At 44.7% G+C, this 25132-nt stretch overlaps 1 protein-coding gene across 5 annotated transcripts in view; it reads left to right on the top strand.

The window, feature by feature from the left end:
- Nucleotides 1–25132, top strand: part of RNF220 (ring finger protein 220) — a 214386-nt gene that overhangs the window by 173199 nt on the left and 16055 nt on the right. For 3 of the 5 annotated variants that reach the window (XM_032696603.1, XM_032696601.1, XM_032696604.1), the window contains 4 exons: nt 8762–8858; nt 9902–9988; nt 11666–11721; nt 13449–13527. In XM_032696603.1, coding sequence (XP_032552494.1) covers nt 8762–8858; nt 9902–9988; nt 11666–11721; nt 13449–13527 — 319 coding nt within the window. Of the gene's footprint in view, nt 1–8761; nt 8859–9901; nt 9989–11665; nt 11722–13445; nt 13528–25132 lie in introns of all 5 variants that reach the window. The other 2 variants (XM_032696602.1, XM_032696600.1) reach the window with 1 other exon arrangement.

The raw sequence follows: 25132 nt of genomic DNA on the forward strand, positions 1-25132 counted from the left end.
AGAATTTGAAGGATTCTGTGGCTAATAAATGTCTCTTGGGTATTGTCTTGTATATTAATATTAGAAGTTGACTCGAGTGAGCAGGAGAAACAGATTAGAATAGTACATGATTTAAAAAAGAAAAAAAATCCTACCTTACATACACAAGCCAGCGTGACCCGCCATGTAATTGGTGCTCAGTGTCATGTGTGTTTAAAGTTCATATAATGCTTCAAGGAACAGCGTTTTCTTCGTTGTGGAACACAAAGTAATTAGTGGGACTTGGCAAAGTAAAAATCATTTTAACTGGAAAAAAAGAAATAGGTGCGTGCAGCTGTTAAAATTTCTTCTTGATTTATATTTTTGTTAACTTAAATGCATGCAAAAATGTAAGAATCTAATTTTTATGCTCAAACTACCAGAATGCAGTAGCTGAAAGGAGCACAATCAACTAAACCTTGCTGGTTGATGTATGTAACACCAACAGCCACTCTAACCAGGGAAAGATCTTCTGTGGAAAGAAGGGGAATTCTCTCCGTTTCACAGTATTACGTATCGTATTTGGGGGATGAGCAGGGATGTCTGTCACCCACTTCCTAGACGAAGAAGGTTAAAAAGAAAACAGAAAATGTAGCTGTAACACCGTGAAAATTGGCAGAGGGAGTAAGGGAGCAGCTAGAGCACCTGAAAGTACTCAATTTTTTGAAATAAACTGGGTTTCAAGTTGACGGCATCTCTTTAAACTTCAGTTTTACTAGATCTCAGACAGCAGTTGCTCTGCAATCCAGTTTTCTAGTGGTCTGTCTGCTGTGGTTTTGAAAATCCCAGGCTTTTAGACAGTAATCTGATAATTTTTTAATTTCTTTTCCCGAGTGCCTGCAGTTTTGCTAGAACTGCAGCCTGCTTCTTGGACACTCAGGTCAAACTTCAGCCTTAAGCACACAGTAGTTGATTGACGCGATTTTAATAGCATTTTAGAATACAGTTGTTAAGTCAGGGGCAGTGAGATGTTTCTGAAGCAAAAAGGGAGCACAGGTCTCAGTGGCTCTGAGCAGCTCCTGTCTCCGCGCGTCGTCTCTTACACGCGGCGGTGAAACGCATTATCGAGTAGTGCCCGGAAAGTGGCTAACTGCGTTTGACACACGCCAACTCCCTGCCTCCACACTGGATAATTGCATTGTCAACTGTTCAGCAAAGTGGCAGGTGACACTGCAGCCGGATTGATTGTCCTACTATGGAGGCTCCCAAGACTGTCAGCTACCCAATCGATAGAGTTTACACAAGACACTGTGACTGCATCTGTAACTAATTTCAGTTTGAACCTCGCAAGATGCGGCTGTCCCTGTTTCCTGGCCTCTCTTCTTTGCTTGCATCTTCTCCCTGGACGAGGAAGTTGTTTTTCCACTGAAAGCCTGGTTTTATTTCTTGTTTTGGAGCTGGAAGTGAAGAAATCAATGGTGTGTTTTGTGGTTTCAGAGTTGAGGGCATTACAGCACATGGCTAACTAGCAGCTCCAGTTTTGCAATCAATAGGCTGATCAATTGATTAAATTAGCACTGATTTTTCTTTCTTCTTTCCAACCTAGAAAAGAATTAGTTTGGGGGGAAGAGCACGTGTGTTTGGCCTGTGAAATTTAGCCCTTGGTTTCTCCAGTCCTTGGTTGCCTTTCTCCCATGAATACAATCTCTGTGCTCATCATTATTTAAAGCAAACTGCATCGAGCCCCGCCACTGGCAGCGGCCCGATGTAAGCCAGGGTGTCACTTTCAGCTGTTCACCAGCCCTGCTGCTTCATGCTCGGCTGCCTTAGAAAAGTCATCCTCCAAGCTCTGCTGTGCTGTTTTATTATTGGCAAAGCTGCGACATTCCTGTGATCCCTGTCAGTGGTGCTTATTGATCCAGTGATGTGAATCTGCTTAGTAATTCAAGATTACTTTAATTCTCCCTCTTCCTTTTTTGTTTGTTTCCACCCTCTCCCCAGGGGAACAAAAGCTTTCAGATCCACCTTTCCCTGACTGTGGAAAACGAGCTGTAGCTGCAGAGACCATGGCTGTTGCTGCTGCTTTTGTACTTCAGCTCCAGGTTTTGAAGAGCAGCCTTTGAGATAGACCTGGGGCTGTTCTTGCCTTAGTGCATCAGGCCAGCATGAGGCTCTAGGAGACAGCCATGAATGGCCACAGGTCTGAGTGCTGTTTTCTGTCTGCAGCCATGATCTGTACCTGATGGGTTACAAGAGCCATAAAAGACATCACTGGAATACTCCTCAGTTGTGCAAGAGGTGGGGAAACCTCTTCCCTGAGCCTTGCAGCAGCTGGCTCTTACTCTGTACAGCAGGGCTTGCCTGCCCTTTGTTCAGCAGGCTGCTGCAAAATTATTTTAGTGGTTGTAAAATTATATGGCCCCTTTCTTTAAAGGCAGCTGTTTCTGTGATCTGTTAGCAAAGATCATTGTAAGCATCCACACCAGTAAGCAGTCAGGTCTCTGGCAGCCCATTTGTGCCTCTTTGAGAGCTAATAGACAGCATCAGATGGATGCAGCTGCTGTTTCAGGTGTGTGCTGTAACGACACATTTGGGTGTCAGTTTTCCAGGTAAATCACTGGTTTGCTTTAAATGGATCTGGCTCTAGAGAGAGAAAACCCTTGTCTTGTAAGCAGCTTGTCTTGGCCTCTGAATGTGATTTTTGTCAGCAGCGGGCTGGGAATGTCACCAGAACTATTCTGTCCCTGTTTGAGCTAGGAAAACGTGGGGGAACAATTCCACAGTCCAAAAATAAGACTGGAGAGGTATTACAGATCTATGTAAAGGCCTCTGTTCGACATGGCCTCATCTCTGCCTTCCTCTTGTTTTCAAGAATTTTTGATGGTTATCTCTTTCTTCCCAAATGCCTGTTACAATAAAATGGCATCCAGGCCACTTTGTCCTCTTAGCAGTAGTTTGGGATACTTCAGCAGATGATGAAATAAACCCAGTTTAGAGCCATTCTCGGGAAGTATGTGAGGCCTGGCCGTGAGTCTGCATAAACTACTTTTATTGCCTTCATTGTTTTTACTCTCCAAGAAGCCAACGAGTGACATTTCGGTAAGAAAATAGAGTGAACGTGCTGGAAAGGGAGGTTGTACAGAAGGGGGTCACTGCAAGGAGTGTAATTAGCAAAGGCTACAGTTCTGGAGATTTATGGGAGGCTTTTTTTCTTCTTTCCTGAACGCGTGTAAATTACCTGCAAACAGAATGAATGCCTCTTCCTGGCCAAAACAGGCCCCAGTAGAGCTGTATGCCTCTGAGATGGATTTGAATTTAGACCCATTTACAGAATTTACACAAAATTCTGGATTTCTAGAATATTTCCAGTATAGATTTGATACCCCCTCCCGTATTCCTTGGGGGCCAAACCAGAGAAATGTTAGTTATCCAGGTGAGTTTGATCCTCTGCATGAGTAGCATCTGGTAGCTGCATTCATAATGGTGGTGCAAATAATAATAGTGACATCTTAGTTTTCTTCCTTGGCTTTGTTTGGAGTGACAATTAAATATAAACATATAATTAAATGTATACAGAACAGCTGGCCCCCAAAACTGACTTATGTGCCCAGACGGGAGTTGAGGAGCAGAGGTGGGGCACAGTAAATCCTGTGCTTTCCTACCTGTGCTCATGAAATTAGGCTCATTTTGGGTCTGCAGTGGTCTGGTTGTCTTACCATTCTACCCCTAAGACTGCCAGTCTCCCTGTAAGCTTGTGCCTGTGCAGGAGCCAGCAGTGCTGCCAGCACCTGAAGCAGCATATGTTGTCACTTTGACCATCTGCCACTGAATGTGATGGAGAAAAGGAGGGACTTGAATGTGAAGTCCTTTTATCTATTCTGTGAATTTGCTTATATGTCACGTTAATGACTCTCGATCTTAGCCTGGGCCACCATTCACTTGAGAGATCTTGAGGTGACCAGTCACTGGGGGAATTGCACACAGGAGGTGAGATTTGAGAAGCAGTGCAGAGGTCAGAGAGGATGCTTAGGCATAGGAGATGATTTAGGAGAAAGAAAAGTGCTATGACAACTTACAAAAAGGAGAAGGAAAGGATTTCTGGTGAGATTTATCTCCAGCCATTATTAACAGGTGCATGGAAAGGGTGTGAAGTGTTTTCTCTTTCAAGCTCAGCTGATTCCTGTAGCCTGCCAGTGCTTGCAGCTGGCAGTGGTGAAGAGGCAGGCAAATTTTTTCTGCTTTTCAGACCTCTGAGTCAGTATTTCAAAAACACCATTGCTTGTGTAGAGTACCTAAATTTTTCAGAAAGTGCCTTGAATTGGTGCTCAGGCAGACTGCTCTGAGGCCAGCCCAAGCAAAGAAAGCTGTGTACACAGTGCTAGGTAAGTGATGTTGATAGGTACATTCTGATTGATGGGTGAGTTTGTCTCCCAAACTGTCACAGGGTTTATAGAGGTGCCACTCAATACCAGTGCTGGAATTGCTTGTCAGAGCACCTGGCTACAAGAGCAATGGGGATTGGAGACAGAGCTGTAACTTTGTTTTTTCTCTGCTTAATGGCCCCAGCGTCTGACCTGCCTGCTCACTCCTGTTTGTCTGGACCTTAAGGAGGCAGCTGGGATTAAGACTGTCAGAGAATCGTGCTGCTTTAGCATCAGAAGGCTAATTGTATCAGGGCTGGCAGCCTATGACAAGTGGTTGCCTCCTACCAAATGCACGGCAAGAGCAAAAAGTTCTTCAACAAGGAACAGCAATGTTATAAGAGAGGCTGCACTGGGTCTGTTCTTTTTGCATCTGAAAGCAGCATTTTCAAATTCACATGTGGAATTACGTTCTCAGGCCTTGGGTGACTCCAGAGAGTCACAGCTGCTTCTGTGAATAACAGATCGTGTCTCTTATGAATTCCTAGGTCAAACTCGCAACTTAACATTCAGTTGCCGGATTTCAGTTCATTAACACGTGGGGATAAAGTTCTGTTCCCGAGCGTTGACCTCTGGATTGCAGCGCTGGCTTTAGAGGTCCGCTCTAGGCAGTGTTGCTGATGGTTGTGAATTACTGCGTGACCTTCAGAAGCTGAGCCTAGCTGGAGGAACCCTTCTCTGTTCCCAGTGCAGGCTATTGAATTGCAAATCACCCAAGTGTAGTGGTAGGGGGTCTTCTGGAAGCTCCTGTTCTCCTTTAATAGGTCCAAAACAATGCTGTTGCAAAGGCCATTTTATTCCGCTCTGCCCTCTGCACTCTGTTTCATGTTTTCCTTGCTCCTGGATGGCAGTGTACACCACCAGCAGGAGCTGGAAGTTGTGAGCCCTCTTTACATTTGAGCTGAGTTAGTGAGAAGCAGGTGTGATCATTTTGGGCCTTCCTTGCATTTAGTGGTCCTCTTAATCCATTTATAACAGCACTTGTCCAGAAATCTGGTTTGAATGAGCCTGAGATGAATGAATAATGTCAAGCAGTTCAGACGTCAAATATTTGAACAGCTGCGTGGGTGTTTTCACTGGCTTTGTGCATGGAAGCAACCCCAGGAAGTTAGACAAGGAGGGTCAGGTTGAAATTGTGGCACCAAACGCCATCCCACTGGAACTGGCCTCAAAATCCATCCCTGCTGCAGAAAAAAGGGCATTAGGACGCTGATGTCAGGCCGTTCATTCCACAGGTGATGCTGGGCCAAGCTTTGCATCCTGTCCTTTGGTGTTCTCTTGTGTGCAGGGGCAATACTGGTTTTTATGAATCTTGATTCGCATCAGAAACGTATTTTGTGGGGTTTGTTTTTCTTTTTTTCCAAAGCAGCTTCTAAAGCTGATAGCACAGCTTATATTCAGAGTATTTTCTGGATTCACAGAGGTTACTTTGGTTAGCATACAGTTTCTGAATCGGGGAGGTTTTTTCCATGTTGCAGTGGACTGCACTTGGTCATGTCAAAAAAAATATAAAATCCAGATTTCTTGAAAAACTGAGAGTTGGATCATCTCACTATGCCTTCCTTTAGTCATCAGTCTGGGAGTCCTTGTTTGATCAGAAAAGAAAATTTACCCTTCTCATGCCCCTCAACCTGTGAACTTCTCTACTTCTGCTGTGCCCTCCTCTCTGACTAAAAGGCTATATCAGATCATCCCAGTGTGTGTCTGCCATTGCAACACATACTATCCAAACCCTCCCCCTTGTACCCCTCCCTATGTAGGGATCATAGTACTCTGTTGGCAATGCAGTGGTTCCTGTTATAGACATGGATTCAGCAAAAGCTCTGGAGTATTTTCCTTTCAGACTTAAAAGGGATTTTCTTAAGTACAAAGGTTTTCAGAGCAAGGACACCAGGATTCTGAAGTCAAGGTGCCTTAATATTTGTAACCTATATCACAGTAAGCAGATCTTCTTGTCTTAAGCTCTAACCATAAACCACTAGTTAGCTTGAGTCACTTGGAAACAAAATTGATGGAAAGGTGCACGTTTGCTATGTGCTTGGCATCCTTGCAGAGAGAGGGACACAGGGAGTGGTCCCACTTACATTCACTCTTTTGGACACCTTCCCCCACCAACCAAGGCACTTGCTCCAAGTATTCATTGTCTGGCTAACGTTCAGATCACCTCCTGGGACTGGCCAAGTCACAGCTCCAGCTTTACATGATTTGTGTTTCCCACAGCTACAAGAAAAATGAAGACCTGTGTGTCCAAAGTTTATGGCCTTTGAGAAGTGATGGGCTAAAGTAATGCCAGGTGCAGGGGATGGTGTTACTGCAGGTTAAATGCCATGCCTATAAATTACCACCCCATCGCCCACTCTTGACTTTTAAAGCAGCTTTGAAAGACTATCCAGCTTCTTTGACAGGTCTCTCTTGCTCCTCTAAATCTTCTCCCAAACATTGTGATGAACTGAATGAGTCAAGATTTACTAGATGAGCCATTGCAGCAAGAGGAGGCAGCTCGTGACACGTGTTGGCTGGCAGCATAAAGCCAGTATGAAACACTCTACCAGGGGTCTGCTGGAAGAGGGCTGCCCCAGTGACACCACAGGGCTGACCTGCAAGGATGGCTCCTGCATTGTTGGTGCTGCTTGTGTTACCTCTGCTGAAAATTAAGTCTGGCAATTACTTGGAAGTAAAAGGTAGTTTATGCTTCTAGGGAAAGGTTAGTCTTAAAATCGCTGTCGTGCTACAGCTATCACTCGTTAAGGACCTTCTTGATATTCAGGGAAGAGAAATATCAAATCCATATAAACAAATTTTATTGGGGGCTTAATGAATCAGCGAGAGCATCCATTCCTAGAGAGCCACAGTAAAGAACTGTGTCTGCATGGTGTCCTTGGAAATGAGGCCTTTGCTTCGCCCTGCTCTCTGCACAGATGCAGACTGTTAGAAATATAGTTCACTCTTCTGGGCTTGTGTAAGTGTGCTGGTGAGAGCCCAGTGGGATGAACAGGCTCAGACATCGGTAGCACTAAAATGACTGCCCTAATGCTTTGGAGTGTCCTCATTCTTCAGACATGTATATAATATTCAGTGCTCCTGCAATAATTTTGGCCTGTATTCTGCATTTAAAACCACATTAACAGTGCAGGAACGTACCCGTTTTGGGGCATTTGTGCAAGGCCAAGGTGACATCTGCCTTACTCTTTCAGTGTTTGCAGTTGGGACGTGCTCCCTGGTCTACCACAAACTTGGGTCACCAGCCATCTGGATGGTCCTTCAGGCCCCAGCAGGCACCTCTGTCTGAGCCAGGTGTAAGTGAAGGAGTACTGAAGGCAGGTGAAGTGAGCACATTTCTGTCTGCAAAGCTTGTGTCCCCAAACAGCTTAGATCTGCTGCAGAATTGAACACAAAAGAGGGCCTTCCAGCACTCTGGGGTTCAGGAGACCTTTGCTTAATGTCCAGTCTCGTGGGAGAAAGCATATTCAATGTTAGCTCACATAAAGAGTAAATATATGTCTTCTATAGTTTCCCTTCTATTAATAAACCTTAGACAGCAAATACCATGTGAAGATTAATCTTTGTAGGTGTTTAGGCAGATTCAATTAAAAGAAACCTGGGTACAGTTTGCAGTAACAGTCAACAAAATGCTTTGTAACCAAAATAAATGTATAAATTGTTAGAAAGTGGCAATTGTTGCACAGTCAGTCTCAGGTGGAACTGTAAAGGCTTGCTTCCTGCTGGAGTTGGGACTGGTTGTGTGCCTGACCCACCTGTGCTGGAACTCTTGATGAGTTGCATTGGAATTTGCTCATATGAGAAGTGCTTGTAAGGAGCTGTTAATGACTGTGAAGTGTGATTTTTTTTTTTTCCCCTTCCCCCCTCTTCTAGAAACAGGTTCTTAAGTGTTTTAAGTTGTAAAAAATCTAAGCCATGACTAAATGCATTTTAAAAAGAAAAAGATATTTCTAATTGTATTTTAGCCTTTCCCTGCCCTCTGCATCTGAATTAAGGACTAATTCAGAATGTCCCTGTGGCCTTCTCTTACCTGCTGATAGTGTCGATTTTGTGTTGACTGTTTCTGTGAAAAATTAGTCTTTCCTATTTTGCTTCATTGTTTTTTCTGCCTTTGAGAGAGACCCTTACATTTTAAAATCATTCATACAGAGCTAAAGGTCAGGAATGCTTGATTTTAAATGTTGGGGGGCATTTGGAACATAAAATCTAGGAAGTTAGAGCAGTTCTGTGAGTGTTCTTGTGCAGTCTTTGGAGGTGACACCTCTTATGAAGCCGTTAAGAGTAAAGGACATCATGCAGACTGGTGCTGCAGCACCATTCTTAGGAGATCTACACTTCATCTCCAATTTAAATGCTCATCCATGTGTTTTATTTTCCTTCAGGTTCTGGGTTTATCATGTGCAGTGGCAAGGAGAATCCAGACAGCGATGCTGACCTGGATGTGGATGGAGACGACACACTTGAATACGGGAAACCACAGTATCGTTTTTGAAAGGCTCTTGCTGAGAGGGAACCCAGAGGTGCATCTGCAGCTACCTTTCATACAGCACTGCCCTGGGAAGTGGTGGGTAATCTGTGTCCAGCCCTGCTGGAAATGACACAGCCTCCTCCAGTTACCATGTTATTTGCACTAGCAGGGATTCCCAGTTACTCCCTCTGATATCCCTCTGTTGATGCAGCACTACTTCAGACCTGATTGATGTCTGGAGGAGACATTGCAGGGGATCAGTTCATGTTTCTTTATTCTGTTCCATAAGCAATCTGTTGTCTCCATCCAGGTTTCTTCCATATGGATAGCTTTTCCTGCTCCATGGGTAGGAATTGAGTTTATTTTCCTCAAGACCCCCCTTTGTTTTCAAGGGTTTTGTTCAGTAAGCACTTTTTACCTTCCCCTCTGACAGACTGATTTTTTTTTTCCTTTCATTAAACAGTTTATGGGCAGATGTATCATTAAGGGAGTTTCTATAATTTGGGAGATCATTACTCTTATCAACTGTCATTTGGGGATTTCTCTATCTGGGAGCCAGGCTCTTTGGACACAGCTCTGGGAGAGCTGTGGGCAGACTTCTGCCCTGCAGCAGCTGTAACAACCATCAAGGAGGAATTCCTGCAAGAGTATTGGCAGACACTGCTCTAACTGTAATTTTTTTTTCAATAAAACCTATGGAATTAGTTTTTATTGAAATCTGTACCAGCCTTTAAGATTGAAGCCCCAGCCCTTAGCTGGTAAAAGATCTCTCTACCTCAAATAGAAATAGTGGAATTGTTCAGGTTAGGCTTGCATGGGTTGAGGAATTGATTTTCCCCTTCTAAGAGGCAGTGGCATTATGTTACTCTCAAAAGACTTTGCCGTTTCCTTCCACCTAAAACAAAACGTTATTCCAGGGTTTAAAAGCAAGCCCTTTCAGGGTTACCAGTCCCTCTTCTTTTGAGGTGTTCCCAGTTGGAATTAATTCTGTATCCCTTAGTGTCCCGACCATCTCTGCAGCAGGGCTGTGTGTTCCTTAACCCCTCGTGCTCAGGTACACAGAGGCAGACGTTATCCCTTGCACTGGAGAAGAGCCAGGTGAAGCCAAAGAAAGGGAGGCGCTCCGAGGTGCTGTTTTAAAGTAAGTATCATGCCTTTCCAAATCACTTCAATTACTGTTGGGGAATCTCAGTTTGTGGAAAGTCTTCATTCGCTTGAATGCAGAGATCACAACGAGAGACTTACAAAGAGGCACAGTCTGACAGGTGGGTCTCCATTTCTACCTGTGCAGCCTCAGGAAAGCTTCCCTGCACACTCTCCCTCCCTGAGCCACCCCACTGCCCAGGCAGTGCAGTCTTTGCTCTGAACAGTGCTGGACAGAAGATGAATTCTGTTGATTGAGGAAACTGTGCTGTACTAAGGCATCATCTTGCTTCACTATTAAATGTGGTCTCTTAGTAGTATAGCCCATCCAAATCTTGTTCAGCACAGTAGGAGTCTGGCACCCAGGCTGTGATTTCATTGCATCCCATTACGTGTTGTGGCATGTGCAAATTAATCCTTCTGTATTCAGCTCTGGATTGCTGCAGGATGTGTGCTCTACCCACATACATATGTGGAGAATGTAGGCAGCCAGCGTTCAGGGCACTTGGGGAAGCATTCTAGGCAAATAAAATAAGTCTTACCAGGGAGCTAGGATTGCTTTCCAAGCCCTCTGCCCTGCATAAAACATGACTTAAATTACCCCTCTATCTCTTTCACTGAGTGATCCTGTGAGGTCAAGGTTGAAGGGATTGATAGAGCAGCGAAATGAAGTTTTCTTACTGCTTAGCCTATTGCAAACACTAGTTCAAAATTAGGTTTCACTCCATAGAAAAGTGGCATCTGCCATACTGGATCCAAACCATTGGTCCATTCAATACTTTGCTAACCATGCTAGTCCAAAGGCAGGGCCTCAAAGATGCTGAACATCCTTCACAGCCAGGACTGTGGTATTGTAGCAAGAAGATACTGGGTTATCAGTGGCTGTGGACACTTTATGCTTCGTGAGACAACTGAGGACCTGAGACCAGGAGACCCAGGTCCTTCATGTGTCTTGCACCTAACACATTGTTTTGCTGTTTGGGCAAGGTCCTTGCATGTTTCCTGGGCTTGTTTGCCCATCTCTAAAACAGGAGAGGTGATGTTGTTTGTAAAAGCACCTCGAAATTCTGGTGAGTTTCTGTAGAAATGCAGTGGTGTAGCTGAAGCCATGAAGCCTGAGCCTGTGTTACCTTTGAGTGCAGCTGTCTTGGCACAGAGAGCTGAAGCGTCATACACTCACAGCCTGCTCAAAGATTCCTTTCTCTTACTGTCTCTCTTACTGGCTTGCAAGTGAATGGACAGGTTTAAGAGTTGTCTGTACTTCAGTGCTACTGTTTTTCAAATGGGAAGATGGAAAAGATGGGGCTTATGAAGGTGTAAAGTTATTCCTAAAGGGAGAAGCTATTGCAGCGCAGTGGGTTCATCTTTGAAACAGTGCATTCAAAAATGAGCCTTAGGTCACAGGTGCTGTTTGAATCCCAAGCCTTCAGTCAGCATCACAACCCCTGTGGGATTCTGCAGAGGTCACAGCTAGAAGTGCAGGTAGGGAGAACAGTGGTAGAAATGTGGAGTAGCACAAAAACACCTCCTGCAGCTGGCCGTCCGCTCGCGTTTTGAAGCCTAGACTGATGGATAGAATTATTGAGAGAGAAGTGGTGGGTGGAAGGGGAATCTTTTTCTGAGCAGCAAAATTTTCCATATTCAACCTTTAGCATTCTGCCCTTTTCTCTTTTAGTGGTGGCACACCCAGTACTCGAATAACACCGGAGTTTTCTAAATGGGCCAGCGACGGTGAGTGTTGAACTTGTAAATTATTAATTTGTAAGCTACAGGAGGGCAGATAGATATTCCATATCTTCTGCTTGCCAGTACTTGGGCAGGGTAGTTACTAATGCTCTTGCAGAATGTCATCAGATATATATGCACGTACAGTCACACCATCTTTTTGAAACTTTACAGCATAATTAACTGTAGTCAGTGGCAGCTGGGGAAGTTCCCAAAAATGCCACCTTAACTGGTATGGTGATAAGAGATAGGGATTGGATTGACTTGCTGTTGTGTCACTAAAAGGCAAACTGCTGTATTACAGAGGGAGCCTGCAGAGTCTGTGTGACGGTGGTGCTCAGCTGCTGGGGGTTTAAACTACACAGGCGCACCCATTGCTTGGATTTTTTTCAACTGCTTTCTTATCTTCCCTTCTTTGAAAGGGTATGCTAGAGACTTGTATCATGGTCTTTTGGGTAGATCTTGTCTTTGCTGGCCTCTGTATGGCAAGCAAAGTCTACGTCTCTGAAGCTTTCAGAGTGGTAACTGTAGGAGCTGTCCTACCTCATGACCTATAGTTGAGACTCCAGAGCAAATGAGTTAATGTGAATATGTACCTTTGCATGCATTACTTGAAAGCTCACACCATTAAGGAAGGGGGAAGCGTTAAAACCATTTGACTGCTGGGTTTTTTTATTTAATGCCAGCAGCACTAAAAGTGTAAACAGCAACCTAGTGGAAATATGAGAATAATAAAACCTGGCGCTTTCCAGCTGCAGATGCCAAATCCATTTCCAGAGCTGGGCAGTGCTGCTCCAGCTCCCTTAGGAAGGGAACTGAAGCTCAGCGACCTGAAGAGACTTGTCCCAATGATTTTGTTCCCTGTTCTGTTACTGTCATGCTTTGGGCATTTGATTCCCAGCCTTGAAAGTACCTACAAGACATAACTGCTTGCCAGTGGGAGGGGGTTGAGTAGAACCGGTTTTGCCAAGGGCGTGATGGTTAAATGGAGAACAGAGGATATCTATCGCAGGCATTTTCTTCTGTGGGATAGGCAATCACATTTATTTTCTGTGATGTAGGAGCACTAGCTTGTAGGTATGATCAGCTGCAGCAGCTACAGCCACAGAGCTGATGAGGGAAGCAGCCCTGATGACACTTGCTATGAGCTGTTTTCTTCATACCTTTTATTACCTGAAACTACGGTGCTGAACCTACAGCCCCGGGGCTGGCCCCAGGACAGTTCATCTGTCTCATCTCCAGCTGGTGTCTCACACCCTCTCCAGTGCTGGGAGCAGCCATGATGAGCAGTTCTGTCATATTAGTTACCTGACATGCATTTTTCTGCTTGTATCTGAGGGCTCTCAGCAAAAGGGAGAAGCTGAGAGCAGGGTCTGGGCTGTGTGGATTTACTCTGGACCCACCTTTGTAGAAGTACACTTCTATGTGGCAGCTGCATCAATCCTTCTGAATGAAATCCTGGCTTAAACAACCGGTACATCTGTGAGCATCAGTCAGGATGAAATGGGAAGAGGGTAGAGGTTTTATCTTCAGCCTTGAATCATAGAAGCATTCTCTCCAGAGAGAGCCTCCCCCTGCCAGACAGGGACATGTAGCATCAGTGTCTTCTCTCTCATACTGAGAATTGGCATGAAAATGACTCATTGGGGTCCTCTGAAACTGTGACTCGCTCAGACTATTTCATTGCAATAATCAGATGTTCCTTACTAATTTTTCTGTTCTTCCCTCAGCAGAAATGCCCTCAACGAGTAATGGTGAAAGCAGTAAACAGGAGACCATGCAGAAGACCTGTAAGAACAGTGACATTGAAAAGTGAGTGTGAAGTGGATAGCTTCCATTTTTCTTGTTTTAAGGAACTATAGTGTCCCACTTGATGCTCCCAGAAGCAGTGGTAATCTGAGGGTGGGTGTATTGGAAGCTTTTAGCACTGAGAAGGGAAGTTGTGCTCCAACATGAAGCCTGGACTTGGAGCACTTGCAGCTGCTATGGTCACAGGGCCTGTGGGGAGTTCTCCAGCACATATCTGTGTGGGCAGGTACCCAGTGATGAGGAATTGGGCACAGCTTCCAGAGGGCTTCTCCACTGCAAATTGCCGCCTTCTAAAATATGTAAATAGATCTGTCCATGCTTTCCACCATATTGTAGTTAACGTGGAGTTTTAAATGTTGTGCGTTGCATAACAGCCTAGACCAGAGCTGGAACTTTGGACAAGAGGTAAAGATTCAAAACCCACTTTAACCTGACAAAAGCAATTGCCTTGTCAAGCTGTTCTTCAGTCTCCTGGATTCCCGCTGCAAATGTATTGCGGGATCCTACTTTTACTGGAGAAGTTATCTTGTCATTGCACCTTGGTTTTTGAGGGCAGTCTTTCACATGGTCTTTATTCTGTTTTCTCCGTGGTATCTGCATGTTCCACCTTCCATCTGTCCAGCAAAAGGGAGAGATACTGCTCCTCAACAGCACTGTAACTTGGCAGAAGCCTCAGTGAGAGAATTTCTTTTTCCATAAGATCAATACTGTGCCTTTGTATGGTTTCTAACAGAAATAATGTCTCAGTTCCTGAGTTTTTTACCTACAGTCCTTCCAGTGATTTAGAAGTTTAAGTCCCTGTGTTTGAATGTACAGTAGTGCAGGGGACTCCTGGGCATCTCCTTTCCTGTCCCTTTCCACTCATTGAATGTGCTGCAGTCTAGGCTGGGATAAAAATAAATGGTTTTATCTGCACTGTTCACTTGAGTAACAACCTCTATCCTCAGCCTCCTTCCACATGGTCTGCTAGGGTGGCTTACTGCTCAGACAGATTTGATGGTCCAAACCTAAAACTACAGGCTCTTCTCTGCTGCCATGGACTGCATTAGCTGGGATGGGGCAGTGTTTTAAGCTGATTATTGCTTGATATAAAACATTTGCCCCAAGATCAAGTGAGAGACCAAACAGCTTGAATGAGGTGGAAGCAATGAGGTAAATGGTGGGTTTTAAACATTACATTTTGGGTTGAAGTCCATGGATAATTTAGGATGGGGAAAAATCTGATGGTAGCATTAAGCTGACTTCACAGAAAGTTGTAATTTTTTTAATGCAATTTGTTCTCCTTCTGCCCCTGGTCCTGACTTGAGAGGTTGTGTCCCCAGTACGTTTCTGGATCTCTGACAGTTCAGGCAGCCTGGAAGAACATATGTTCACAGTCAGGGGTTAACTGGGGAAACTCCCTACTGCAGAGGAAACTTGAACATTGCTTTGCTGCCTTGGCACTTGCCTTTTTACAAGCCTTTTTGTTAGCATGTCCCAAATGTTGGCTGTCTGCTGTTCGATGCCTCTCAGTGAGCAGACTTTGGCCAAGGACCACTGAATTTGGGAGCTTGCAGGTCAGTGCAGAAGCAGATTTGTCCTTGGAGTGAGAGCCAACCAGTGCATGCTGTCTTGGTGGCAAGGGCTCATGCCTTCTGCCCTAATCTGTCAGCCTCTGTCTCAGCTGCTGCTTGGCTTCCCTTTGGGCCTCCTGCCTGTCAGCCCAGCAGCCCTCCACCCTCCCAGATCCACTCCTATTGAAAATCTTTAAACTGCAGGAGCTGAAAGGATTTGACATTTTCCAGAACACTTGAGCTCAAGTGATAAAACTGACATAGCTTTAATAATCTGATCAAAGAGGCTTTAGCTGGCATCTTTTGAAGGGTCCCAGAATCCTTTCCAAACAACTCTCATGCTAACACTGCTGTGAAGTGGGGAGAGCGTGGATGTGTGTGTGCATGTATAAGAACACACACCTTGCTCTGCAATAACCTTGCCCCGCTAAAGCTTCAGTTCTGCTAAAAGTCAGCAAAACCCAATAGAAATTGCAGGAAACTCCTTAAATGTCTTGTTCAGTCTTTCCAAAAACATTAATTTTTGAAAGTTGCAGGGGCACCTTTTTATTTAAGATGCTTTATTTTACTGAGGTTCAGAAAACAAGATGGTGTTTCAGGTGGAGAATTCCTAGCTGCTTTTTTTTTTTTGCTCTTCTTTCCTTTGAGATTCATGTGTGATAAATAGTTTCTGTCCTGCCATTTAAGGAGTCTCAATGCTCTGTGTGCTTGTCTGTGTAGAGGGGTTCTGTTAAATTAATTGATAACAGGGATCAGAGCTAGAAGCCTACAGAAAGGAGGGGGAAGGGTTTCTCACTGTCTGGCTGTTTCCCACTCCACTGCTGAGCCATGATATATGGCGACCCAGCCCAACAGGCTAAATTGATTCATCTCTAGTTCCTGTTTCTTAATCTGGGGCTAAATTGGTTTCATTTTTCTTGTTTTGGGTGGTGCTTACAGGAAGTTTTTGGCAGCATCACTTTACTCCTTTGTTTGTAACTTCAGTTTTTACCTTTAAATCTGAGTATTATTGACTGGCATGTTAAACCCTGTGTAGCACCTCATTAGCATTTTAAAAACTGTCCAGAAGCACGTGGCTTAGCACCTGTGTCAGCCGTGCTCTCCGTTCAGAGCAGTGGCTGATAGAGTTAGCAGCGATCTGCGTATTGATCCTTCTCTCATAAGAATGACGTTCCTTCCTCCCCTCTTCCAAAAATAAGTCCAAGCAAAGAGAGCAGCGTGGTTTTGCTTGGTTTTTAATCCATTAATACAGTACAGCGAGCAGTCCTCCTTTTGGCTGAAATTCTTTGCCTGCCCAAGTTCATTTAATCTAAACTTGGGGTTTTGTGGGAGAGTCTCTTGCATGCAGAACAACTAGATGGGGCTTGGGTAAGTCTGTGTATGTTGCTCCACTCCTTGTGCCGTGCCAGGTCATCAGCAGCTTGGACAAGTTGATCTCATCTGATAGTGTTGAACTTCAGATGGCAGCCACAATGGTGAGACGAGGTGCTGCTCCCAGCTCTCCTTCCCAACACTGCAGGGTGTCTCAGCCCTGCTGAGCTTTTCTAATCTCAGCTATGTGGGGTGTCTGGGAGACACCCTGGGGTGCTGAAGGCTCATGGGGACAGGTGAAGGAGCATCACACTGTCTGAGCTCTGCCTGTCTGCTGAAGACCCCAGCCACTGCCAAGGCAAAGCTCAGCTAGTGCAACACTACCTCAACTTGAGATGCAGCATTGCTCAGGGAGAGCAGCTGGTCCCTAATTGCCCAGGCACCCCCCCAGCTGTTCCGCCAACGTCGTATTCTCAGCACTGTTGCACACAGAGAGCTGCAAAAAGCACCTTCCCCACAAAAAGTCTTCCTCCCTGCTCCCTCCCAAGATGCCTCCTGCGAGGGTCTGGTGCCGTTTTGAAACCGAGGTTCCCCGGGGTTAAAAGCCAGCATCTTAATTCAGAGTGCCAATGTTCAATTTTGCTTTCTGCCACCAGACTAGATTGCAGGCCAGCGAGAGAGTCTGGGTTAGTGGCCCACTGGGTCACCTCCCATTTGTTTTCCTCAATTTTGTGTTGTCATAAATTCATTCCAGCCCGTTGTGGTTGATCAGTTTATCTCCGCCGGGGCAGGGAGCGCTGCGAGCATGATATATGGCACAGAGCATTGTAGCCAGCCTCTCCATGAATCACTCCAGCTGTTTGGTGTCAGCCCCAAAGCAAACAGGACCCGGCCGCTGAGCGTTGACTACGATGAGCTCAGTATGGGAAGAGACATGACGTATGAATGTTTATTTAATAATTCTCTAATATTTCCAGCGGAGTGTGGCTGTGCCTTCTGGGAGGGGTGAAAGGGGGGGAGGTTGAAGAGGGAAACTCTAATCTGTTGGGGTGGGTCATAAATCAGGCAGACAACATCATTAATCAGGGATGGGACAGAAGTGGAAGGAGGTGGGACTGGAACTGCCATCCTCAGTGGGAAGGGGGCTGTGCTTTTTTTTTTTTTTTTTTTTTTTTTTGTAAAACAAATCTTGTTTCTGATTCCGCTTGGCCCCAGCCGTGCTGCCTGCATAATAGCAAACCCGGACACAAGGCTGTTTAAGTGAGTATGCTACCTCTGCTCTGAACCTTGCGATACGAGCCTGCCAAGCATTAAATCCCTTTATAATTATCTTCTTTATATAACACTTCATGCTTATCATGCTTCATTGGATGAGACGCTCGTTGGGTTAAAAAGAGGGTTTTAGAGACAAAAAGCAATTGTGTTTGTTTTATTTTTCCTGTCTCCTCTTTCCTCCCCTTCCCCCCCCCCCCCACCTCACCTCTTTCCAGTCCAGCTGCTCTGAAACATCATCGGCTCTGGAGGGGCTCTGGTGCAGCAGCACAGGAAGGAGCACCAGTTAAAATTGAACAAGTTTAGGTTGGGGTCCTTGTGCGAAGAGTCGAGCGTGTGAGAGCAGTCAGGGAGGCAGCAGTGTCTGTCGTGGGGACCCTGCTCCCAGGCAGGTGGGTCAGGGTGGGAGCAGAGTGTGTGTGAAGCCAGAGGATTAGCAGAGGCCTGAAAGGAAAGGAGCCATGCTTAAGCTGATATGTCAGAGGGAAACAGAAGCTGCTGTGAATTCACACCACAGGATAAGCGCTTCCCAGCCCCTCTCCATAGTGTCACACTATTAATAGGCTTTGCCTGGAGACAAGAACATCTCATAGCAAAGACAGAATTAAAAAATTAACTTGGGTCATAAATGAACTAACCCTTTGTGTTCTGTGAGAGCATGGTGCTGCTGATGGGTGCAGTCCTAGAGCAGCCCATGTGAACTTGAGAGAGGATCCAGGAAGCTGAACTGAAGTGTGGGACTGTCAAAGCCAAGCTGAGAAAGAGCTGCTAGGCTGTGCTGCTTGTGTCTAGATTTTTATCTTTCTTAGGTTTTAGTCTTTTTCACTAATTCAGTAATATGTAATATTGTATTTGTACTGTATACTGGTGTTCAGTGTTGAAAGGGCGCAGAGGGAGATGCTCCATTTCGTCCCTCTGGGTTGTGACGGTGGAGAGCTGGGCTGTGTTTCTTTATTCTGCTCCCTCTTCTAACCCTTGGGTAGAAGTTTCATGTGCCATTGGTGGTCTCAAACATTTATAACCACTGTGCAAAGTGTAATTGCATCGATGTCTTCACAGGGCGGTGGTTAACGAAACTCAGCGAGGCAGGCTGACTATACAAGCTCAGACCTGGGGGAAGGTGGTGTTTCTGTTTAGTGCAGCTCTTGTCCAGAGGTTTGGTCTAATTTCATGCCTTGGGGCAGTTTTCTATAGATTTTGTCATCTTCATATAGGAAGGAACTCTTATGTCTGTTGATCTTGTGATGTTTTAGAGCTGAACCATCTGCAAACCCCAGGGGTCTGCTGGTTTCAGGGGCAGTAGCATCCCTGTCCCATAATTGGTGAAAACCCCGGGAAGGAATTTTATTCCTATGCTGGGGGTGCAGTTTAAGCATCTTGCCATTTATGTCTTTTTGCCTGCCCCTTCTTTTCCTTTTTTTTTCTTTTTTTTTTTTTTCCTTAGTTTCAGAAATGCTGTTAACTTTAATTTGTAGAGTTGCTTCCTAGGAATGAAAAATCGATGGGGGGCTATCGCAGTGTGAAATTCGACTGTCACTATTGAGCTATAGAGTTACCAAGATGTCTTAGAAGGTAAAAAATAAATCGTGGCCCAGCAAGTGCTCAGCTGTGCTATTTCAAAGGGGATATGAGGCTGATGGTCTGTTAGAGGGTACTTCAGTTAGATGGATGATGATTCCCTGTGAAATATTGGAGTTATTCCATAGGTAAAAGAAACTTTAGCTTATAAAACACAAACAGCTGCCTACTAGCAGACGAATTCTGCCCTTAGATGTGTGAGCAGCTTGTCAGATAGAGGACTCGTCCCTAAAATTAGCCTGTCGTGTTTAACAATGTCTCTGATGGAGCATTGTGGATCTTGCCGTGTTCCTTCTGAAAATATTTTGAGGATGTGACTGTTTATTCACATCCCTTAGCTACACTGCAAGAATTAAGAGGCAGGGACTGATATTTTTTTAGGAAACATTTGTGTGGTGCCCAGATGCTCTCAAGAGAAAAGTAACAATTATTTTTACGTAGGCTGCGTTCCGTGTTTGGATGGAACTGTTCCTTTGAAAAGCAGAAGCGGGATCATGTTGTGCCCCGTCCGCTGCCAGTTTGCTGTCGCTCTCCTGCATCTGCTGAGGGGCAGCCCTGGCTGCACAGGCTGGCTGTGTGCTGGTGGTGACAGGGCTACTGCTTTCCTTGGCACTCACTGACTGTTGTGGCAGGACCCAGTAAGTGTTTGTGCTGTGCCAGCTGCTGTATGACAACAGGATGATTGTAATTACAGCTCTTGGTAGTTTATGCATTTCTTAGGCTACAATTAGTAAGTGTAAATATAAAATAGTACTAAAAAAAACCCCCACCAGTTTGTGTTACACCTCACTAAACTGTGTCTGGGACAACTGTAGTCAGTAATTATTTCTCTTACACTTGCATGCACGGTTGCAATACCACTGAGGGGAGCTTACCCCGCTGCAAGAAGGAGTGTTAAGCCACATTTAGTTAAAGCTTGGTAAAGATCTCCCAAAGAATTGACTGCAAGAAGAATTCATTGTGCTTTCATATCTCCTTTGCTGCTGTAACACAGAACCCAGGACTGCCTTTACAGAGCAGTGTAATAGCTAGTAATGTAATTAAAGTAGTTTAATATCTGTGGTGATTTTTTTGCCCTCACTTCAGTGTCGCTGCTTGTCCTAACCTTACTCCACACCACTATGGGCACTTCATCCTATTTTTCCATTCTCTTCTTTCTTCTTTTTTGACAGTTTTTGTCAGTAAAAAGCTGTTGTTTCCCTCTCGGTTGCATAAGCATTCCGGCTTTTCCCTCAGATAGCCAGCTCATGACCTGTCCTTCCACTGCACTGCTGGTTTCCTCTTCCAGCTCTGGGACCACAGTTGGTTATGTGATACTAATGTGCCGTGGCCTCCTTTAATAGCCTCATGTTTCTTTTTGAAGGCGCGATTACCTTAAATGATGCTAATTCTGATCCTTTCTTTCCCCGTAAAGGAAACGGCAACAGTGTAAAAGTTCTAGGGCGGCAGCAGCAGTTGTAGGAAGCTGTCTGGAGGATGTGTTACCGCACTGCCCTTGTGTACCTCCAATCAGCGGTCATGAATGGAGGTTCTGGAAAGCATATCACCTCCATGGTAAAGCCCTTAAAAGGCTATAGATGAGTCCAAGTGCTGCTGTAGTAGCATAGATATTTCCTGTTTATTTCGGTCGTTTGGATGTGGGCCATGGGAGTAGAAGGCATTTATTTAATCGCTCGCAGAGGCTGCCTGCAAGGCTCGTCTGCATGTCCAGCCTTCTGAGCACCTTTCAGCCCTAGGAATCTGCTATTCCTTTTTCACCTTCATGGATATTTTATGATTCCGTGCCCTGATCGTCCAACCAAAGCTACCAATAATACTAGACCAGCTCCAGGCCACGGTAGGATGACAAGTTACAGCTGCCATAAGTCTTCCAGTAGAAAAATAGACCTGCCTGGCTTTACGTGGAGTTTGGTCGTAATCCAAATATGTTTACTTGTGGATGGAGGCAAGTTTCAGTAGGCTGGAACTTCTAACCCATGTGCCTCAGAGGAGCTGCATTTTCCATTTCCACCACCTGCCTTTTGTGGACCTGGCTTGTACTAAGATAAAGACCATGATGCACCTTCACAAATCTGTTAAAAATACAATTAGGCTCACCAGCACGAAGAATACATTTGAAAAGTGAACCGAGACATTAACACATTAGCTGAGTAATTATTTCTACTTAGGAACTTTTTTTACAGAATGATTTTCTAACTCAGCCTGTGCTGCCTCAACAGAACCTGGTTTGCTGCAGCAAACCACTTTTCTGTAGCGTGGCTTTTTCCTTTATCGCCAAATCTGCTCCAGTAAAGCAATGGGATTGCATTTATTTTCTCTTTGGAACAGGGGACATAGTCTCTAAATCTAAATCAGAATGACCCACGCATTCTTTCTCCCAGCTTTCATGTTGAACCATAATTGCTCAAATGGCACATTTAAAATTTTGGCGCAAGCTCAGACTTTCACTCGCCGCCTTTTTAAATCAGTCCCAGTGGCCAGCGGATACTGCGTAGCCCTACAAATGCATCCAAACATGCTGACTCCGAGGCTCCTTCCATTCTGAATGATCAGCGGTGCCATCTGTCTCTGTTTTGATTGGGGCTGGGCACATGTGTCCCAGCGAAACGCGGGCCAAAAAAAGGGAAGAGAAAGAGCCAGTGCCTGAATTTACTTCCCGCTTCTGTAAAGACATTGTTTGGTTCTGTGTTACGGAGGCGGGGGAGATGTGAAAGCAAAATGAATTTTTCTGTCATTAAATTCTTCAAGGAATCTTTACCCAAGTCCCTACTAAACGTGGCTTAAAATGCCTTCTTGCAGCAATAAGCTCCCCTCAGTGCTATTGTGACAGTGCATGCAAGTGTAAGAGAAATAATTCCTCTGTGGGGAAAAAGAGACAACATTTTTTGGTTTGCATCAAGATGAAATTAGTCAGAAGCAAACTCTGAATTTGGCAGGCAGATGCCAGTATTAACAAGTTGTGCAAGCAAGTATAAAATAGAGGCGCTCGTGACTGAGAGCGCCTCAGTGTTGTGTGTGTGTGCCCTTGCATGCACCCCGCTCCAAATTCACAACTTAGAACACGGAAATTAGAATGGGGAACATTGCATTATTCATAACTTGGCAACCAGAAGCCAGGGCAGTTTGCCAGAGTAAACTATTCTCTATAATTACAGGTGAAGCAACATTCTTTAATATCTTACAATACAAAAACATACATTAATCAAGGAAAGAGAGCTTTTTTTCCTAGAGGACAATAAATTAGCATCCTTGCCAATTTCCTCAATACATGTGACAATGTTTTACAGGATTATAAGTCAGCCGCTTTAAAGAAGGTTAGTCTAAAAACAAATAAACCCAATAAATGAGATTTTTAGCTAAATAAAGGGGAAGCCAGCTCCTAAAGCGTTGATGTCTTGCCAGAAGATTTGCTCTTAGCACTGGCAGTCTTGCAGACTGAGGGTCTAAACTTCACTTGGTGTGATTTGACATGGCTCTACTGTAAACAGCTTTGCTGGGCAGTTTTTTACAGCAAGGGAGCTGGCCCCTTCTGCTGTAACCAGCTCATCTAGTGAAATAAAATCTCAGTACATTGTGCCAATCCAGTAGCCCACATGTTGTGGGGTGATTCGCAGTCAATCTGCCACCAGCCTGACGCTGGGCTTCTTTCAGAGAGTTAAGATACTGAAAATGCCTGAGCTGTGTCTGTTTGCTTTTAAAGCCAGCTGTCACTTTTCTTTTTAAAAACTTTCTTATCAGTGTGTTTTACTTGTTAGTAACAATGGGGTTGTTTTTTTTTAGCTTCATGTTATGTTCTTGCACTCCAGTAAGTGTAAAAGGCCTTTGAGTCTGTGGATGTCCCACTGACTTCAGTGGTGCTCACCCACATCTGCCAAAATAAAGTCCCTGTATCCTTAGCTCTAGCACTTGCTGCAGGTGATGCTTGCTAAATGGAAAGGGGGGGCAAATTCTTTTGTCACTTTGAAAACAGAAGCAGTTCTTATCACAAAACAGATAAAGGTGTTTATAGCTAGTATTTGAAACTCAGATAGCGAGGGAGTTGTGTTGAAGGCAACGTATGAGTGAGAGCTGAGACAGCATCACCGTGCTCTGCTGTTCCACAGTGCTACCAGTGTCACAGAGCTGTGCACAGCATGTTACAGGCTAATAAAACAGGGCCTCATCTATGAAAAATTTGCCTTTTTACCCAAACGTAAATTGGCTCTGAGAGAAGGCTTGCAATTACATGATTGTGCACTGATGTTGGGGTCATTTTTTGGATCTTTTTATCAAGCCTTGAAGATTTGTGCCCCACAAAGTGAGGACTGCAGCAGGCTTTCTCTCCTGTGGTGTAGTAGTGGTTATGATAATTGTCATCTACGGTCGTGGTTGGATATGGCCAGGGGCAATTTCTCTGCTCCTGGAATCTTACTTAACTTGACTCTGCCGTCAAAGCATCGACCAGTCTGTTTCTAATATTTATGGTATGTAAGCTGCTAGTGACCCGACCTCTGCCCTTGGTGCAGGGAGGTGGCATGTATGTTCTGCTGGGATCAGGTTCTCCACTTTGTACAGGGGAAGATAAAGGCTTTGTTTAAAAATAAATACATCACTCTTGGGTTTGTCAGTGGTACTGTACATTTTCCTCTCTGCCAGTCTGTGTTTACAGGCGTAGGAAAGCAAAAATAAATGTATGAGGAAGAGAGAAGAAGGTCAGAATATCAAGTGTCAAAAGTAGCCCATGAAATTTTATTGGTAGTGCATTTAATCAGTGCTAAGCGTTTTTTACAAGGTACATACAAACAGTGGAATTGTAAAAATTTATGGAATGCTGTGTACAGTGTGGCCGTTTATGAAGAAAGGAAAATTTATATCCAGTTGAAATAAACCAAATGGGAATGTTTTATGGAGACACCTCAACAGCAGGATACATCAAGTTAGGTCTAGATAAGGTGAGGATGGAGTATTTGCAGGGGTTTGCTGATCTGTGAGGTGTTTTTCTGCTTCTTCAGCAGCTAATGCTTTGCATCTTTCTGTGGCTCTCAGACAGGCAGGATGCTGGATGAAGTGGCTGTGTGGTGTTTGTGTTTTTCTGTACAACAGAAAGGAAACACAAGTGAACAGCTGCTGCTGGTATCTGTGGTACAGGGCTCTCGCTCTTGGGCTCGTTCCAGTACAACAGTTTCTTGAGCAGCCCTTAATATCCAGCTGGGAAGGGTTAACTGAAACCAATCACTCTGACATCAGCATTTTTTTGTTTCCTTTTTGGTCCAGTATTTTGTTGATGATAAAGCACAGACTTAGTCAATTGAGAGATTCCAGAGCTGCAGAATCAGAGATAATTTAATTAACGGAATTGCCTGTGATTGCCCACTGGGACAGCGGGTAGGAATTGCTCGATTTAATTTGGAGAAACAAAGATCACATGCATGCTAATGTTTAACAAATAAGCAGTGTTTGGGTTAAAGTTTTTTTGCAAAGAGGGGGGCAGCCATTTCCCAGGGGAGATTTCCCAGGAGGTGATTGCTTCCTAACAGCTCAAAGCTACTGATAGGTCTTTTCTCCTCCTCCATGGTAGTTTTGTGCACTTCTTCTGGCCTTTTACCTAAACAAAGCAAGGATTTGCTCCGAGAAATAAAATTTGTTCTTATTTTCAGTGCTCAGGGGAAAATGCTGTGAGTAGTAGAAAAATGTGTGTTGGGCATAAAGGCTGAAAATTACCACATGCTGTCTTGCCCAGTCTCACAGACTTGCTCCTTAGTACCCAGCATCCTCAGCTGTGTCTGCCAAGTTGTGGAAGAGTTAACCACGAAGTCCAGAGAGAAGTACAAGACCCAGCTCCCTCCACGAGGAGCCCTCCCTTCTTGTTTTCGCTCTTGTATAAATGTTCTCTCGCAGTGGTGGTGTAGGTCCAC

This window comes from Chiroxiphia lanceolata, chromosome 9 (assembly GCF_009829145.1).
Source record: "Chiroxiphia lanceolata isolate bChiLan1 chromosome 9, bChiLan1.pri, whole genome shotgun sequence".
Classification (NCBI taxonomy): domain Eukaryota; kingdom Metazoa; phylum Chordata; class Aves; order Passeriformes; family Pipridae; genus Chiroxiphia; species Chiroxiphia lanceolata.